The sequence below is a fragment of the Rhinopithecus roxellana genome, chromosome 2, assembly GCF_007565055.1.
Source record: "Rhinopithecus roxellana isolate Shanxi Qingling chromosome 2, ASM756505v1, whole genome shotgun sequence".
Taxonomy (NCBI): domain Eukaryota; kingdom Metazoa; phylum Chordata; class Mammalia; order Primates; family Cercopithecidae; genus Rhinopithecus; species Rhinopithecus roxellana.
Window position 1 is genome coordinate 64528430 of NC_044550.1, and position 19145 is coordinate 64547574.

The window sequence follows — 19145 nt, forward strand, 5'->3', positions numbered from 1 at the left end:
TAACATCCATCTTGCTCTGTATTTGAGATGCTGTTCATCTGTGACCCTACCCCCAACCTTGTCCTTGCAAGAGACATGTGCCATGGTGACTCAAGGTTTAAAGGATTTTGGGCTGTGCAGGGTGTGCTTTGTTAAAGAAGTGCCTGAATGCAGCTTACTGGTTAAAAGTCATCACCATTCTCTTAATCTCAAGTACCCAGGGACACTTACTCTGCAAAAGGTCGCAGGGACCTCTGCCTAGGAAAGCTAGGAATTGTTCAAGGTTTCTCCCCATGTGCTAGTCTGAAATATGGCCTCGTGGGAAGGGAAAGACTTGACCGTCTCCCAGCCTGACACCCGTGAAAGGTCTGTGCTGAGGAGGACTAGTATAAGAAGAAAGAAGGTCTCTTGGCAATTGAGATAGAGAAAAGCATCTGTCTCCTGCCCGTCCCTGGGCAATGGAACATCTCGGTGTAAAACCGGATTGTATGTTCTGTTTACTGAGAAAGGAGAAAACCGCCTTAGGGCGAAAGGTTCCTAGCAATGCTGCTCTTTATGCACTAAAAAGGTTTATGGAGATGTCTGCATATGCATATCAAGGCACAGCACTTTTCCTTAAACTAATATCACAGAGATCTTTATTCACATGTCTTACTGCTGACCTTCTCCCTATGATGATCCTATTATCCCGTCACTTCCCTTTTTCTAAGATGGTAAAGATAATTATCAATAAATACTAAGGGAACTCAGAGACCGGTGCCCGCGTAGGTCCTCTGTATGCTGAGCACCGGTCCCCTGGGCCCACCTTTTCTTTCTCTATATTTTGTCTCTGTGTCTCATTTCTTTTCGCAAGTCTCTCGTTCCATCTAAGGAGAAACGCCCACAGATGTGGAGGGGCAGGCCACCCCTTCAAAGAGGTTGTCAGGCAGTCGGGCAGCAGGTCATTATTAAGACCGATACCTTCAAGTATCGATTAAATCCATCATTTTGGAACTGTGAAATGTGGAAAGTGATCAGCTACAAAGTGCCAAATATGGAATTCTGAAGATACAGAATGTGGTGGCTTGGCTGCTGCAACAGGCAAAGCAGCAGCCTGGGTTTCTCCGGCCCAGTCACTCGAACCTACCGGCTCATCACCGCAAGGTGCGGCCAGACGCCCTTTCTCTTACCTTGGGAGCGAATCTCCTCGGCTCACACAACCCGGCCACCGGCTCCCACCGCGCTGGCACCCCTCTGGCAGCGAGGGTTCGTCCCAGTGCGGGTGACGCCCGGAAAGGAGCCAATCCCAACAGCGCATGAGGCTGAGGGGTCCCTCCACCAGGATTCGCTCACCTGCTTCCAGGTGTGTCGCCTAACAGCGGCTCCTGTTCACCTTCGATCCGCAGGCCCGCCATAGTTACAGTCCCTACAAGGCTTCTTGCGCCCAACTCTCGCGACACCTGTTTTGTCCCATTCCGGGTGCCGTGAAGCTGGCTAAACAAGCCTGCAAGTGCGCGTGCGCACCTGACGGTCAGACGTGAGCGGGACGCCCCGAGGTCATAGGCGGGGTCACGCGGAAGGCCCGGCTGCGCAGGGCGGAAGGAGGCTGTGTCCTCAGCCTCCTCCCTCGGTAGGCGCTTCCCATTCTGAGGGGGAGGAAGAGCCGAGGAGAGCTCGGGGCGTGTCCAAACTGCCGCCCCGCCCCGCTCCGTCCCGCGCTTGTCTTCCTCTCTCCGCTTCGCCTTCCATTTGGATTCCTGGAAAGGTTACCCGACCTGCGGTTGGGGTTCGGACCAAAGTCGAGTCCTCGAAAGGGAACCTGGAGAGCGGCGGTGCTGGGAGGCCCCGCCAGCTCAATATCAGGCTTCTGTCTGACGGCCGGTAGGTAGCCAGCCAGGTTAAGTAGCAGGCGCGCTAAGAGCTCCCCGCGCCTATTAGCGCGTAGTGTACGTGCCTGGAGGCAGGGACCTGGGACGCGGAGCTGGGCAGGAGACTCGCGGGTCAGGGACGCGGGGTGAGGCTGGGGCGAGGGACAAGGCTGGAGTCCGCGGCGCGCTCCGGAGGGCCGAGGTGATGGGGGCGAGCAGGTGGGCAGTCCCTTCCTCCCCGTGAAAGGTAGAGGTGGCTTTCATCTCTCTTCTCTAAGTCGGCTAAATGCAAAGGCGCATTATCTGGAGGGCTTGTCAGAGCCAGTACTGAAGGTGGGATCCGCTGCTTGTAAACTGCAGGTTGCCGGATGCGCACCCCAACGGCGGCTGCGCCTACGGGGGCCTCAGCCTTGCAAAATCTCACCCAGAAGAGCCTGCTGCTGAAACGTGGGAGTTGAAAAAGGCACAGCACCTGCCTAGCAATGACCAGCTCCTTTCGTCACAAGGAAGATGACATTTTTAGAAAACATGTCATGGGTTTTCACGAGATCTCCATGTTTATTTCCTGGTAGTTATGTATTAACATCTTATCTCTATTATTAGGCTTGTAGGCTAGCTGGTGTCAGTAGTCATTCTGTGTCTCATAAATTACCGTTTTATTAGCGCCAGATACATTGTCATGTAATTTCATTTGATCACAACTATCCTATGAGATAGGCAAAGCAGACACATTTCTATTTTACCGAAAATTAAGATCCAGACAAGTTAAACCCAGAGTCACTCGGTGTGGAAGTGGCAAAGTTGGAAACCAAACTTAATTTTTTAAATTAATATTTATGAGCATTTACCCTATGCTAGGTCCTATACTAGTTACACAGTCGTGTATGGTATATGACAATACTTCTGATCTTTGTGTCATTTTTGACCTTGTGTGTATCAGCCAGGCACGGTCAACTGGTGAACACCTAAACTTGAAACGTGCAGGCCAGGTGCGGTGGCTGACGCCTGTAATCCCAGCACTTTGGGAGGCCGAGGCAGGCGGATCATGAGGTCAGGAGATGGAGACCATCCTGGATAACACGGTGAAACCCCAACTCTACTAAAAATGCACCAAAAAAAAAAAAAAAAAAAAGAAAATTAACCGGGCTTGGTGGCACGCACCTGTAGTCCCAGCTACTCAGGAGGCTGAGGCAGTAGAATCCCTTGAACCCAGGAGGCAGAGGCTGCAGTGAGCTGAGATCGCGCCACTGCACTCCAGCCTGGGCAAGAGAGCAAGACTCTGTCTCAAAAAAAAAAAAAAAAGAAAGAAAACTTGAAACGTGCTATTCAGAAATACCTTCTAAATCAAGACCTATTTGCACTTGGATTCAGTCTTGTAGATTCATTTGTAACAGTTCACAAAAACAAGTCAGATTTGTATTATTGGTTCCAAGAAGATACATAGGTAGAAAAGTTAGTATTTTCTTGCCATAATGTTGCTTTACTATATTGTCTATATTGTCTTTTTTAATTCCTGGGGGCTAGCAATGTATGGCACATATATAGTGGACAAGGGGATTTTTAACCAGTATAGCAGTAGGCAGAATGGTTCCTAGATAGATATACGTTGGATGAATGCTCATTGAATTACCTCATCTCATCCTTACAACAATCCTCTGAGGTGGGAATTATCTCATGTATACAAGGAAATGGAAGGCAGGGAGATTAAGTAACTTGCCTATAATCATACAACTAACAAGCAACAGAGCTAGAATTCAAGAAACGCAGGACTCCTGGTTCTAAAGCCTGTGCTCTTTACCACCAGGCTTCTTATGGGAAAAAAATGGCAAAGCAGCAAGCAGGATCTTTCCTCATATCTCATAAAAATATATAGTAGATATTCAGTTTTTATCTAAGTGAAATAATTGGCTATCATGTATCAGGGCAGATATTACTTTCTGTTTATAGGTTAAGGTGGCTTACTCAAGGTCATACAGCTAGTAGAGGAATCCCAGTCCTCTGACACTGCTCTTTTCCATTGGTGCCTCCAAGTGATGACTTCAGACCACAAAAGCACATGGGATGAGTACATATACAGCTGGTGAAATCTAAGTAAGCTTAGTGTATTGTACCAGTAGAAAAAAAAAAAAGAAAAAATGTTTCTTAGGAACACATAGCATCCAAACAAAGTAAACATTTAAACGTATGTGTATATGTGTGTATATATATATATATATATTTTTTTTAATAAAGCCCATGGAAAAGAGGAGCTAAATTTGAAGAGATTAGATTATTTCCTGAATGTTTCACGCGAGAATATGAGACAGTCCAGTTGGTGGATTTCCTTAGGTGACTGTCCAGGATAATTACCCACACCCGTTTCAAACAAACAAACAAGCTTCCTATTTTCTTACTCTTGTTCAGTGTAAGATTAAAAGGAATTATATTTCTGAAGCTAGGGAAGTAGATTTTACCAGTGGATATCTGAGGTATCTAAACCCTTTCTTAGCTGCTTAAACTTGTATAGACATTATTTAGAAGTGAAGTTACAAGATAAAACTTGAAGTCTCTTTTTTAGGTAAGGGAATAAGTTCTTGTACATGGTGATATTTTTTAAATTTTCATTTATGCCTTTGAGATATATATCACCAATGTAAAGATAAAAGTCCAGAAAAAATTAGTGTTGCATTGTTAAATACTTAGATACCAGATTGACAGGAAATAAAAGTACGAGATAGCATAATAAATGATGAGTGTCACTTTAGCAATAGAACTCATTTCTAGGGAAGACTTTTTAGTTCTTGGTACTGTACTAGAACTTCTATTTTTGTTTCCCTTTGCTTTTCCCTGTCACATTGATAATTGGGTCATTTTGGATTGATATATACTTCAGAAATGGGTTCTTTTCTGCAGAAGCTCGTTGTTGTCTGTCCAGCCTGAAGCAGGGACTTTTAAGTATCTGGCATGGCTCCAGATGGTGCCTCATTTTGGTAATTTGGAGTTATGTTCACCCTGGGCTTGGATTTTTATCTGTTCATAGTGGCACTGAATACCCTGGTCCCAGCCAACCCTGTCTAGAAAAATTTACGTGTTTAGAGAGTTCCACAAAACCTGTCTTTTATGTTGTTCTTGGAGCTGAAATGGGATTTAAGAAGATTTGTGTAATCCCAAACCCCAGAACCAAATTTATACTAACCTGTATGTGTGTTTGATTTACTTTCTGTTCCTCATTTATTAGTTGTTTATTAGTAGGTAAATATAGTAAGGAATATGCTGTGTGTAAGTTTGGAGTGCTGACTTTTGTGGCCTATTATACAGGGAATTAAAGTGATTTGGGAAGGTTTTCTTTTTTTTTTCTCTTTTTGAGACGGACTTTTGCTCTAGTCGCCCAGGCTGGAGTGCAGTGGTGCAATATCAGCTCACTGCAACCTCTGCCTCCTGGGATCAAGGGATTCTCCTGCCTCAGTCTCCCAAGTAGCTGGGATTACAGGTGCCCACCACCACACCTGGCTAATTTTGTATTTTTAGTAAGAGACGGGGTTTCTCCATGTTGGTCAGGCAGGTCTCCAACTCCCAAACTCAGGTGATCTGCTTGCCTCAACCTGCCAAAGTGCTGTGATTACAGGCATGAGCCACTGGGAACATTTTCTAGTTTGGGTGGAAAACTGGAAATAAGTAAACAATTTAGGCAAATAATAAATATAGTACTTTACAAAAATATTTGAAAAGTTCATCGTTCTTAGGTCCTTTCTTGCTTCCTTTGCAACTTTCTAACTCCATATTTTTGCCTTACCTTGGTTTTATCTACCAATCTAGAAGAATATCAAAGATTAGGAAAATGGAGCATCTCATGAGCAGTATACTACTTTTCTTCTTACTGTAAAATATAGGTGTTGTTTTTTGTTGTTGGGTTTATTTGTTTGTTTATTTATTTTGGAGACAGGATTTTGCTCTGTTGCCGAGGCTGGCGTGCAGTGGTGCAACCATGCTCACTGTTGCCTCAACTTCCAGGCTTACACAGTCCTCCCACTGCAGCCTCCTGAGTAGCTGGGACTACAAGTGTGTACCACCACACCTGGCTAGATTTCAAAATTTTTTTGTAGAGACAGGGTCTCATTGTGTTGCCAGGGCTTGTCTTGCACTCCTGGGCCCAAGCAGTCCTGTTTTTGGCCTCCCAAAGTGCTGGGATTACAATCATGAGCCACTGTGCCTGGCCAGGATTTTTTTTTTAAGAGATGAGTTCTCACTATGCTGCCCAGGCTGGTTTCAAACTCCTGATCTCAAGCAATCCTCCCTCCTCAGCCTCCCAAAGTGCTAGGATTACAGATGTGAGCCACCACATCCAGCCTAGCCAGGATTTTTAATTAAATTTTATTTTACTATCATGGATTCCACTTATTGTTATTGATGCCATGGATGTTACAAAGGAAGATGATGCCCCTGGTTCATTTCATGCCACTGTTAAGAAAATAAGTGGGCCAAGTGCGGTGGCTCATGCCTTTTTAATCCCAGCACTTTGGGAGGCCAAGGCAGGCAGATCACCTGAGGTCAGGAGTGTGAGACCAGCCTGACCAACATGGAGAAACCCCGTCTCTACTAAAAATACTAGATTAGCCAGGCATGGTGGCGGATGCCTGTAATCCCAGCTACTCGGGAGGCTGAGGCAGGAGAATTGCTTGAACCCGGGAGACAGAGGTTGTGGTGAGCCAAGATCGCGCCGTTGCAGTCCAGCCTGGGTAACAAGAATGAAACTCCATCTCAAAAAAAAAAAAAAGGAAAGAAAATAAGTGACCTATCATATATTGCAAAAGGCAGTGAAGTCCTAGCTGGGTGCAGTTGCTCATGCCTGTAATCTCAGGACTTTGAGAGGCTGAGGTGGGAGGATTGTTTGAGCTCAGGAGTTCGAGACCAGCCTGGTCAATATAGCAAGACCCTCATCTCTACAAAAAATAAATTAGGCTGGGCATGGTGGCTCACGCCTGTAATCCCAACACTTTGGGAGCCCAAAGTCTGTGGATCAGCTGAGGTCGGGAGTTCGAGACCAGCCAGGCCATCATGGTAAAACCCCGTCTTTACTAAAAATACAAAAGTTAGCCAGAAGTGGTGGTACATGCCTGTAATCCCAACTACTTGGAAGGCTTAGGCAGGAGAATTGCTTGAACCTGGGAGGCGGAGTTTGCAGTTAGCTAGATGGCGCCACTGCACTCCAGCCTGAGTGAGAAGAGTCAGACTCGGTCTCAAAAAAAAAAAAAAAGACAGAAATTAGCCAGGCAAGGAAGGTGGCCTGTGTGCCTGTGGTCCCAGCTACTCTAGAGGCTGCACTGGGTGGATTACTTGAACCTAGGAGCTAGAAGGTTGAGGCTGCAGTGAGCCATGATTGTTCCACTCGCACTCAAGCCTGGGCGACAGAGCGAGACCCTGTCTCAAAAAAAAAAAAAAAAAAAGACAATGAAGTCTTTTTTTTTTTTTGAGACGGAGTCTCGCTCTGTCGCCCAGGCTGGAGTGCAGTGGCCGGATCTCAGCTCACTGCAAGCTCCGCCTCCCGGGTTTATGCCATTCTCCTGCCTCAGCCTCCCGAGTAGCTGGGACTACAGGCGCCCGCCACCTCGCCCGGCTAGTTTTCTGTATTTTTTAGTAGGGATGGGGTTTCACTGTGTTAGCCAGGTCTCCATCTCCTGACCTCGTGATCCACCCGTCTCAGCCTCCCAAAGTGCTGGGATTACAGGCTTGAGCCACCGCGCCGGGCCAACAATGAAGTCTTGCATTCCAATGACATGCCACTGTTCTGTTGCACTTTAACAAATGTATGCAAAAGATATATTGATGCTGTATATTTTAACAATTCCGGAAAGACCTAGGGAATAAAATAATTAAAATTATTATCACCTAGAATTATCTTTCCTCATGCCATAGCACTCCCACCTGCCCCCCCGCCCCACCCGCCACTCCCCTGGTAGGAAAATGTGAAGAAAGTAAGTATATCTGAAGAGTTGACTTTTTCTTTTTTTTTTTTTTGAGACAGAGTCTTGCTCTGTATATCCAGAGTCTTGCTAAGTATATCCAAAGAGTTGGCTTTTTTTTTTAGGGGGCAGAGTCTTGCTCTGTCGCCCAGGCTGGAGTGCAGTGGTGTGATTCCGGCTCACTGCAACCTCCGCCTCTCCAGTTCAAATGATTCCCCTGCCTCAGCCTCTCGAGTAGCTGGGACTACAGACGCCCGCCACCACGCCCAGCTAATTTTTTGTATTTTTAGTAGAGATGGGGTTTTGCCGTGTTAGCCAAGATGGTCTCTATCTCCTGACCTCGTGATCTGCCCGCCTTGGCCTCCCAAAGTGCTGGGATTACAGGTGTGAGCCACCACACCTGGCCTAAGAGTTGGCATCTTATTTGGAATATGTAACACTAGTCAGAATTTTGGTAAAGAATAATCTATTCCATTTCCACTCCAACTGGGTGTACTTCGATTCCCAATTCTGACACTAACCACCTAGAGTTAATGCAGACCCCACAAGTTAAGGGATCAGTTCTTCAGATGCACTTCAAGGTTCTCCAGGCCTCTCATCCTTCTGACCAACTTGGCTAAAAATTTAGGAGTTCCTGAGAGCCCTGTGGGTCTGTAATTTGCTAGAATGACTCAGAACTCAGGAAACAGCTATATTTATGATTATAGGGTATTACAAAGTATACAACTCAGGAACAGCCCAATGAAGAGAAACATGAGACAAGGTATGGGAATGAATGTGGAACTACCTGGCCTCTCTCTATGTACTCAGGGAGCATCTCCTTCCTGACACATCAAGGTGTTCATCAACCACAAAGCTCCACCAAGGTTTAGTGTCCAGAATTTTTACTGGAGTTTCATTAATAGGCATGATTGATTGAATCTTTGGCCATGTGATTGAACTCACTTTCCAGCTCCCTTCCCTTCTGGAGTTCAGAGGGTCCCAAAGTTCCTTTCTGGTGGCCAGCCCTGATTCTGAAACTTTCAGGGGTCCCACAGGGAGTTGCTTGTTTAGCATAACAGATACTCATCACTTAAGAAAAACCAAGGGTTTTAGGAAGTTCATGCCAGGAACTGAGGTCAAAGACCAGACATACTCTTTTTTTTTTTTTTTTTTTTTTTTTTTTTGAGACAGAGTTTCACTCTGGCTAATTTTTGTAGAGACAGGGTTTCACCATGTTGGCCAGGCTGGTTTTGAACTCCTGACTTCAAGCTATCCACCCGCCTTGGCTTCTCAAAGTGCTGGGATTACAGGCGTTAGCCACCATGCCTGGCCCAGATATACTCTTTATTATTCCACACTGACATGCACTCTACAAGAAAAACACTAGTCAAGCAATTTAAATGTATACTACATATATTTACATAATTGTAATTGCACTAAAGTAGAAAATATATGTAATGAAGACAACATTTCAGAAGTTAGTTTGCCTTTTACCATTTGTTTCATGATTAAAAACCATTCTAAGAAGCAAGTGTTTTTACTTTGTTTTGGTTTTTTTGTTCTTGTTTCTGACAAAGGTGTTAAGTGAATGAAAGTATATAAATATGATTTAGACAATCTTTTCTTTCCCTTTCCCTCCCCACTCGTTTCCTCTCTTTTCTTAGACCGGGTCTCACTCTGTCACCCAGGCTGGAGTGCGGTGGTGTGATCCTGGCTCACTGCATCCTCTGCCTCCTAGGCTCAAGCAATCCTCCTGCCTCAGCCTCCCGAGTAGGTGGGACTACACAGGCACACACCACCACGCCCAGGTAAGTTCTGTACTTTTCATAGAGACAGGGTTTCCCCATGTCACCCAGGCTGGTTTGGGACTGCTATACTCAAGCGATCCTCTCACCCTCTCACCTCGGTGTCACAAACTACTGGGATTACAGATGTGAGCCACCACGCCTTGTTGATTTAGACAAACTTTCAAAATTTTCTTATAAACAAATGTTTGTTCAAGTCTGTGGAGTTTGGGGTTTTTTTCCCCCATACTGGTAGGAAAATGTGAAGAAAGTAAGTAACACCAGGTATTGAGGGTGTCACCCCAGATACTCTACTCAAAACCTGAGAAGTACAATTGGTTTCTCCCAGCGTAGCAGACAGTTTCTAAGGTGGCCCTCAAGATCCTCAAATTCTGATGTTCATATTTTTGTGTGATTCCTTTCCTTGAGTTAGGGCAGAACCCATGATTTGCTTTCTAACCAGTCATATGGCAAAGGTGATTGACTGTCATTCCCATGATGACATTATGTTATATGGCAAAAGTATGGCTCATGTGGCTCACACTTTCCTGCTGGCCTTGAAGAAATAGCTGCCATGTTGTGAACTTCCTATGAAGACAGCCATATGACAGGGAGCTGTGGATAGCCTCCAGGAGCGGAGGCTGGCCTCTGGCTGATGGACAGCAAAAAAAAAAAAAAAAAAAAATTAAAGCTCATGGTCCCACAGCCACGAAAAAAATGAATTCTGCCTTCAACCTGAGTAAGCGTGGAAGTGAGTTCTTGTCTCTTCAAGCCTACAGATGAAAATGAAGCCCAGCTGACACCTTGATTGAAGCCAGATGAGATCCTGAAACAGAAAACCGAAGTAGGCTGGGTTCTTGGAAGGTAATCCTCAAGGAAAAGGGAAGAAGATGGAGAAAACAAACCAGATGCAAGAGATTTGTTCTTCAAATTCTATTCTTTAAAGGTCTCAGTTATTAAAAGCTTCCAACTATTTAAATTATGTAGTGGTCTTTTTTGAAGAGAATATTAACCTTAAGTTTTGTGGTTTTGTTTTGTTTTGTTTTTTGAGACAGAGTCTTACTCTGTCACCCACACTGAAGAGCAACAGCACTATCATAGCTCACTGCCACCTCACTTTCCCAGGCTCAAGCTATCCTCCCACCTTAGCCTTCTGAGTAGCTGGGACTACAGGCACACACCACTGTGGACCACTGCACCCAACTGTTTATTATTTTTGTGTGATGTGGTCTCACTCTGTCACCCAGACCTGGAGTGTAGTAGCATGATCTTGGCTCACCGTAGCCTCTGCCCACTCAGTTCAAGCAATCGTCCCACCTCAGCCTCCTAAGTAGCTGGAACTACGGGCATGCACCACCATATATGGCTAGTTTTTTGTATTTGTTGTAGAGATGGGATTTCACCATGTTGCCCAGGCTGGTCTTGAACTTCTGGGCTCAAGCGATCCACCCACCTCAGCCTCCCAAAGTGTGGGATTACAGGTGTAAGCCATGGCATCTGGCAAGTTCTGTTCTGAGTTAAATAGTGAGCTACTTCTGGCTGGACGCGGTGGCTCACACCTGTAATCCCAGCACTTTAGGAGGCTGAAGAGGGTGGAGGGTGGATCACCTGAGGTCAGCAGTTTGAGACCAGCCTGGCCAACACGGTGAAACCCCATCTCTACTAAAAATACAAAAATCAGCTGGGCATGGTGGTGGACGCCTATAATCTCAGCTACTTGGGAGGCTGAGCCAGGAGAATTGCTTGAACCCAAGAGGTGGAGGTTGCAGTGAGCCAAGATCGCTCCATTGTACTCCAACCTAGGCAACAAGAGCGAAAACTCTCAAAAAAAAAGAATAGTGAACTACTTCTGCTTACTGACAAAGCTGTCAAAAGGAAAAGAAAGCATCAATTTAATTCCCCTCAGAATTGTATTTGGAGACTCAGATTAACCCCAAATTCTATTTTGTTTTCTCAGTTTTTTTTCTTGTGGTAAAATACACTAACAGAATTTACCATCTTAATAATTTTAACTCTGTTGTTCAAAGGTAAGTACATTTATATTGTTGTGCAGCTGTATCACCACTGTCCATCTCCAGTTTTCATCTTGCAAAACTGAAACTCTATACCCATTAAACAATAGCCTTCCCCTTTTCCCGTCCCCCTAGTACTGGGCAACCATCCTTCTACTTTCTGCCTCTTTGAATCTGACTACTCTAGGTATCTTGTTTAAATTGAATCATACAATATTTGTCTTTTTGTGACTGACTTATTTCACTTAGCGTAATGTCCTCTGAGTTCATCCATGTTGTATCATGTGCCAGAAGTTCCTTCCTTTGTATGACTGAATATATTCCTATTGTGTGTTGTGATTGTTTGTATGTACTTACTTTGCTTATCCATTCATCTGCCAGTGGGCACTAAAAGCTTCCACGTTTTATGTATTTATTTATTACCTAGGAAGGGAAGAAGCTTCTGCCAAATTCTAAATTTTATGGAGGAAAACAAAGCATGGCTGATTAGATAACTAGTGTTTACTTTAGATAGAATATTAATTTTAGGTCTACTTTATGGCATATGGAATTTCCTTAAAATCAGTATTTGTATTATATTTATGCCCATTTTATAGGGTTGGGATAATTTACTTTTTTATTTTACTTTATTTTATTTTATTTATTTTATTTTGAGACGGAATCTTGCTCTGTCACCCAGGCTATTAGTGATGATTAGGTTATGAGGGCTTTATCCTCATGGATGGATTAATGTTATTATTTTGGAAGTGAATTAGTTATCTGGAGAGTGGGCTAACCCGGTGAAACCCTGTCTCTACTAAAAAATACAAAAAACTAGCCGGGCGAGGTGGCGGTGCCTGTAGTCCCAGCTACTCTGGAGGCTGAGGCAGGAGAATGGCGTAAACCTGGGAGGCGGAGCTTGCAGTGAGCTGAAATCCGGCCACTGCACTCCAGCCCGGGCGACAGAGCGAGACTCCGTCTCAAAAAAAAAAAAAAAAAAAAAGGTGAGTTCAATTCTCTGTTGCTCTTATCATGTGATACTTCCACCATGTTATGATGCAGCAAGGTCCTCACCAAATGTTTACCCCTCAGCCTTGGACTTCCAGCCTGCAGAATTTTAAGAAGTAAATTTCTCTTCTTTATAAATTACCCAGCTGGTGTTACTCTGTTATAGCAACACAAAACAGAGCAAGACAGTTATGTGTAGGTGAATAAGTAACATCAACAAGAAAAAGATCAGAAAGAGTAGACTCCAAACTGTTAGCACTAGATATGCCTGAAAAGTAAAATTAAAAGTGATAGGAAGGGGGCCAGGTACAGTGGCTCACGTCTGTAATCCCAGCACTTTGAGAGGCCAAGGCGGACGGATCACCTGAGCTCAGGAGTTCAAGACCAGCCTGGCCAACATGGTGAAACCCCATCTCTACTGAAAATACAAAAATTAGCTGGGGATGGTGGTGGGTGCCTGTAGTCCCAGCTACTCAGGAGGCTGAGACAGGAGAATTGCCTGAACCCAGGGGGCGGAGGTTGCAGTGAGCTTGGGATCCCGTCACTGCACTCCAGCCTAGGCAACAGCGAGACTCCCTCTCAAAAAAAAAAAAAACTGATTGGAAGGGGATTATTTTCCCCAATTTTACTATACATACCTTCATATTGGTGAATTTAAGAATTTTACAGTGAGCGTTTTTTAATTTAAAAACAGAGTATGTAATTATTTTTTCTTTCCTTTCCCTTATATTAATTATCTCTACCTGTGCTTTACCCACTGAGTAGGTAATTTTCAACGAATTTCACTGGAACATAGTAATGGGTAGATTTCAAGAGGTGTATGATTTTAATGAGATTTGCAATTTAAAGACTTGAATGCTCCTTGTCATGTAGCTATTGGCTTAAATACATACAGTCTCTAACTTATGATGGTTTGGCTTATGATTGTTTTGACTTGACCATAGGTTTGTCAGGGTATTAAATGTATATTGCACATATGATTTTTTTTTTACTTATGATGGGTTTATTGGGATGCAATCCCATTGTAGGTTGAGGAGCATCTGTATTGCCTTTTTGGTACCTCTTAAAGATTTTTTAAAATTATCAGAAGAGCCCTTTAGTTGTTACCACATTGCCTTGTTTCATTTTCATCAGTGTTATTATCTTCTACTCTTACTTACTTTGATTGATAGATTTTTAAAAATTTTTAATTATTTTCCCTCCACTAAAATCTAAGATCAATGAGAACAAGACCATTCCTTTGTCATTTTTGTGGCACAGGGCCTAAAATAATGATTGGAATAAATAAGCAGTTAATAAATATTTGTTGAATGAAAAAAATCATACATAGTCTTACAAGTTCAGGAACTTATTAACCATCCCAGGGATGGTTCATCTATGGTGAACTGCACTTAACACTGGATGGATGGTAATTTATAGGACTCTAGTAATTAATACCAGTTTGTTTATGTATAGTGGTAGACGTAAATAGTATAATAACAAAACTGTGTATGCAATACATTTTTTCAAACATTGTTATGTCTAAACCACACATTTATCAAAGAGTCATTGAAGAGCACATGGAAACTGGGAAAAAGAGGGGTGCTTTCAAAAAAAACACTTAATCCTATACTCTGGCTATAGGTTGTCTTGTCTAACAAGTACATTAGCTAGTAAATGTTTCTTCTTGGTACTGAGAATTATAAAAGGCAGTATGAATGACTTGGTTTTGCTGGTCCAACCATAAAAAAACTTAAATGCCAGCCCAATTGATGGTGGGTTACATTCTATACCTAGGCAAACAGAGGATATTAAGTTGGACTTGCAGGTTATTAAAAAATGAAAAAGTAAAAATAGAAGATAAAAGGAATGGTTTCAAAAAAATCTGAAGCAATAGATAAGTTCTTCTTAAAGCTCATTGATGGAAATGCAGATTTCCTAAGATCTGAGAAAAAACAATTGAAAAAGGAAATGCAGATTTTCATTTTTCGTTTATCTAAGTAGAGTAAACCCTGAATCCGAGTCAGGTTTCATCCACAAATCAAAATCTTACCATTCAGTTTGACAAGATGGAGGTAGATACTTAAAAATCTTTGGAAATATTTGAGAAGATAGATAAATGGTATGAAAGTAGTAGCAGTGATTATTATTTTTCGTTCACTGTAGTATAGTAGAGGAGAGTGTAGTGTCGTAGTTAGATGTTGAGCTGTGTGCCTGGAATTGAATCTTAGCTATGTTTCCCACTAGTTGTGTGACCTTGAGTAAATTATCTGTGCTTCAGTTTTCTTGTCTATATAATTGGGATAATAAATCCTTCCTCAAAATTGTTGGTAGGTTTAATGAGAACCTGTGCATGTGTTTTTAGTTCTTAAAATAGCGGTGCCTGGCAGATAATATACTATCACATATTCCCCTACTATTTTTTTCCAGCAAATAGAGGGTACTTATTTCAGCAACTGTATGGAGGATGGGAAGATCCTACCCTAGAGGAATTCACAGTTTAGTGAAGTTCAAGAGTGTACATCTTCTCTTTTCAACCCAGCTCTTTTTTTCCCCAAAATCTTGTATTTTGTTTCCAAAGGAATTAATTCAAGAATTTAGTCTGAATCTTTAATTTTACATGATAGTCAAAGAAATGGTTAGAGAATTGACCTGCTGCCTTGAAAAAAATAAAACATTTTGAAACCATTTTAATTTTGTTTTATAGATGCTTGTTTGCTACTGATGGGTGTGAGCAAGTTAGATATTCTATACCGGAGGCTTCTCCTAACAAAACTTTTTATCAGAGGATGGGGAAGGCCAGAAGATCTCAAAAGGCAAGCAATTTTTTTTTCCTGAATACTTGTTCTGAATTTGTTGTTTTAATGAACATTTAAAACTTTGTTATAAAATCCCTTACTCTCAAATACAGAGCATTTGTCTAGCAAATTAGACATTAAACTATGTAAAATGCAATTATTTCCTTTTTACTTTTGTCTTTTTAGTTATTTCTCTTAAATTTTAGCCCATATCATAAATTGTACTATTTTAAAAATAATTCAGATTTTTTAAATAGCTCTCAGAAACACAGAGTAGATTTTTTACTTCAGTAATTATTAAGCTGATAAGAATTATATGTAGTTTCCAAGGATTGAGTCTTCTTGGGTAACCCGAATTTGTAGTGACTTTAAAACTGGAATACACTGTAGCTCATAGGAAAATCTGGACTTAAGAAAATGAATTTTCGCCCAGGATTGGTAGCTCACTCCTGTAATTCCAGCACTTTGGGAGACTGAGGTGGGCGGATCACGAAGTCAGAAGTTCCAGACCAACCTGGCCAACATGGTAAAACCGTCTCTACTAAAAACAAAAAAATTGGCCAGGCGCGCTAGCTCACTCTGTAATTCCAGCACTTTGGGAGGCCGAGGCAGGCGGATCATGATGTCAGGAGTTCAAGAACAGCCTGGCTAATGTAGTGAAATCCCGTCTCTACTAAAAATACAAAAAATTAGCCGGGCGTGGTGGCGGGCACCTGTAATCTTAGCTACTCCAGAGGCTAAGGCCGGAGAATCGCTTGAACCCGGGTGGCGGAGGTTGCAGCAACCGAGATCGCGCTACTGCACACCAGCCAGGGCGACAGTGTGAGACTCTTGTCTCAAAAAAATAAATACAAAAATTAGCCAGGTGTGGTGGCGTATGCCTGTAATCCCAGCTACTCGGGAGGCTGAGGCAGGATTGCTTGAACCCGGGAGGCAGAGGTTGCGGTGAAGTGAGATCGCGCCACTGCACTCTAGCCTGGGTGACAAAGCAACACTCCGTCTCGGAAAAAAAGAAAAGAAAATGAATTTTCAGCATTGGTGCCTTTAATTTTGAGTCTTGTATGTATTAATTACTTTCTGAACAATATTGTTTCTCGCATTTTTCTGAAAAAAGTGTTCAGTTTGGGAAAAAACAGCCTAATCTCTTTCTTTAATGATCAAAATTAAATTTTAATATGGCTTATGAACTAGATTTGCTAATTTTTAATTACTGTTAATCAGTCTCAATTATAATATGCCTAGTAGGTGATATAAAAGATGACTTTTTTCCTTTTTGTCTTCTTTCCCATAATAGACTCTTTGAATTCAGAAAGATGATTGGAAATCGAGAGAGATGCCAGAATCTGGTTTCAAGCGATTATCCAGTACACATTGATAAGGTATTCAAATAAGAGAAAAACAGTTATAGGAATTGTGGTTTGACATAAATATGTCTAAGAATAGATTACATATTGGAGTATAACAACAATAAACACTAAAATATGAGTGCAGTATGGATTTTTCATTTCATATTTAAAGAATACTATTTGTGGGCCGGGCGCAGTGGTTCACGCCTGTAATCCCAGCACTTTGGGAGGCGGAGGCAGGTGGATCACCTGAGGTTGGGAGTTCTAGACCAGCCTGACCAACGTGGAGAAACCCCGTCTCTACTTTAAAAAAATACAAATTAGCCGGGCATGGTGGCACATGCCTATAATCCCAGCTACTCAGGAGGCTGAGGCAGGAGAATCACTTGAACCCGGGAGGTGGAGGTTGCAGTGAGCCGAGATCATGCCATTGCACTCCAGCCTGGACGACAAGAGTGAAACTCCGTGTCAAAAATAAACAAATAATACTATCTGTGCACTAACTGGATGTTGTTAATAACTACGTTCACGTATATTTGGGAGCATATGTTTATTACTTGTCTAAATATATAGAGAAGTATTTAGGCTGGATATTTCTGGATCTCATTTTCTGTCTTTAGGCTCAGGAGGGTTAAACTACTCAACATTACAGAAGAATAGTGAGTATTAAAGGGGAGTAATCTAGTTGGAGAATCAACACATAAGAAATTATTAGCAAACAACTGTTAAATAACACCAGGAAAAATATTATGGGATACAGTTAATTCCTGAGAGAATGGTAGAAAGAAAAAGCTATAAAATTAGAGAAGACAAGGATGTTTTTGAAATCTTTTTTTTTTTTTAAAGGAGGCACCTGGTTTTCTGTAAAATATTTCTAGGTTTATGTAATTGCATACTTTGATGTATTGTTGGAGAGGGGATACAAATAGGCAAGCTTCACACATCCCTCACTCCCCTTCAACCAAAGTAACTGTACTTGCATCTCATATGTTTTGGATATCTTTAGATTTCTCTTTTCAAAAGAGTTCGACTGCTAAGAACAAAATTTTATAGATTGAAAACCCCTCCTCTACATCATAGAAGTTCTTTCTGTATCTTCTGAATTAATAACATTTCTCCCTGTACCCTCAAATTTTGCCAAATATTTTTATCCTCTATATTTTTTCTATTAAAAAATGATAAACTTAAAAAAATTTTAAATGTACCAAGTTAAAAAAAAAAATCTCCTTTAATCTCTGCCACTTTCCACTACCTAATTCCATTTCCCTCCCAAGAGTGAATTGCTGTTAAGATTTTGGAATGCATTCTTACTGATCCACTACCCTTAGTTTTTAAAAACTGAGACAAGGATATCCCAGCACTTTGGGAGGCCGAGGCGAGAGGATTGTGAGGTGAAGAGATCAAGACCATACTGGCCAACATGGTGAAACCCCATCTCTACTAAAAGAAAAATAAAAAAATGAGCTGGGCGTGCTGGCGCGCACTTGTAGTTCCAGCTACTCGGGAAGCTGAGGCAGGAGAATCACTTGAACCCAGGATACGGAGGTTGCAGTGAGCCGAGATTGCGCCACAGCACTCCAGCCCGGCGACAGAGCGAGACTCCATCACAAGGAAAAAAAAAAAAAGCAATTGAGATAAAATTCACCCTTTTACAATATACAATTGAATGGTTTTTAAATTACATTACCAAGATGTGCAGCCATCAACATTGTCACTAATTCTAGAATATTTTCATTGTCCTAGAAAGAAATCCTGTATCCATTAGCTGTCACTTTCCCTTGCCTCTTCAGCCACCTGCTGGCAATCACTAGTCTACCCTCTGTCTCTATGGGTTCTCCTACTGTGGACATTTCTTATAAATGGAATCATGCAATATGTAGCTTTTTTTATCTGGCTTCTTCACTTAGCATAATGTTTTCAAGGTTCATCCATGTTGTAGCATGTGTCAGTACTTCTTTTTGGTTTTTTTTTTTTTTTACAGCATCAGAACATTCAAGGAAAACTTTATCCTTTTGTATAGCTAAATAATATTCTATTGTATTGTATATCACAGTTTGCTTATCCATTCATAAATTGATGGACATTTGGGTTGTTTTCACTTTTTGGCTATTATAAATAGTGCTGCTATGAATACTCAAGTATGAGTTTTTGTGTGAACGTATGTTTTTAGTTCTCTTGTGTATACTGAAGAGTTTAATTATTGGGTCATATGATGATAACTCTAAGTTATCATAAGTTTGATAACTAACAAACTGTTTTCCAAAGTGACTATACTATTTTATATTCCCACCAGCAGTGAATAAACATTCTGATTTTGCCATACGCACCAACTTTGTACTTGTCCAAGTCATCATAGTGGGTATAAAAGTATTTCCTTGTAGTTTCGACTACGCCCTAATGGCTGTGAGGCTGAACATCTTTTCAAGTGTGAACTGGCCATTTGTATACCTTCTTTGGAGAACTGTCTTTTCAAACCTTTGCTCCTTTTTACG

At 42.0% G+C, this 19145-nt stretch overlaps 2 protein-coding genes across 9 annotated transcripts in view; one reads left to right on the forward strand and one right to left on the reverse strand.

Moving 5' to 3' along the window:
• The window catches only part of MFSD8 (major facilitator superfamily domain containing 8), a 55212-nt gene extending 53722 nt beyond the window's left edge, over positions 1-1490 (reverse strand). For all 3 annotated transcript variants that reach the window (XM_010389056.2, XM_030917062.1, XM_010389047.2), the window contains exon 1: positions 1312-1490. In XM_010389056.2, coding sequence (XP_010387358.1) covers positions 1312-1373 — 62 coding nt within the window. In that variant the 5' untranslated portion in view covers positions 1374-1490. The remainder of the gene's footprint in view (positions 1-1311) is intronic.
• Positions 1491-1504: 14 nt separating this feature from the next.
• Positions 1505-19145, forward strand: part of ABHD18 (abhydrolase domain containing 18) — a 70694-nt gene continuing 53053 nt past the window's right edge. Inside the window, exons 1-5 of one of the 6 annotated variants that reach the window (XM_030917079.1) lie at positions 1644-1839; positions 9486-9555; positions 10304-10477; positions 15217-15325; positions 16602-16686. In XM_030917079.1, the coding sequence (XP_030772939.1) occupies positions 15234-15325; positions 16602-16686 (177 nt within the window). In that variant the 5' untranslated portion in view covers positions 1644-1839; positions 9486-9555; positions 10304-10477; positions 15217-15233. Of the gene's footprint in view, positions 1840-9485; positions 9556-9964; positions 10478-15216; positions 15326-16601; positions 16687-19145 lie in introns of those variants that run through there. The other 5 variants (XM_030917072.1, XM_030917084.1, XM_030917088.1 and 2 more) reach the window with 5 other exon arrangements.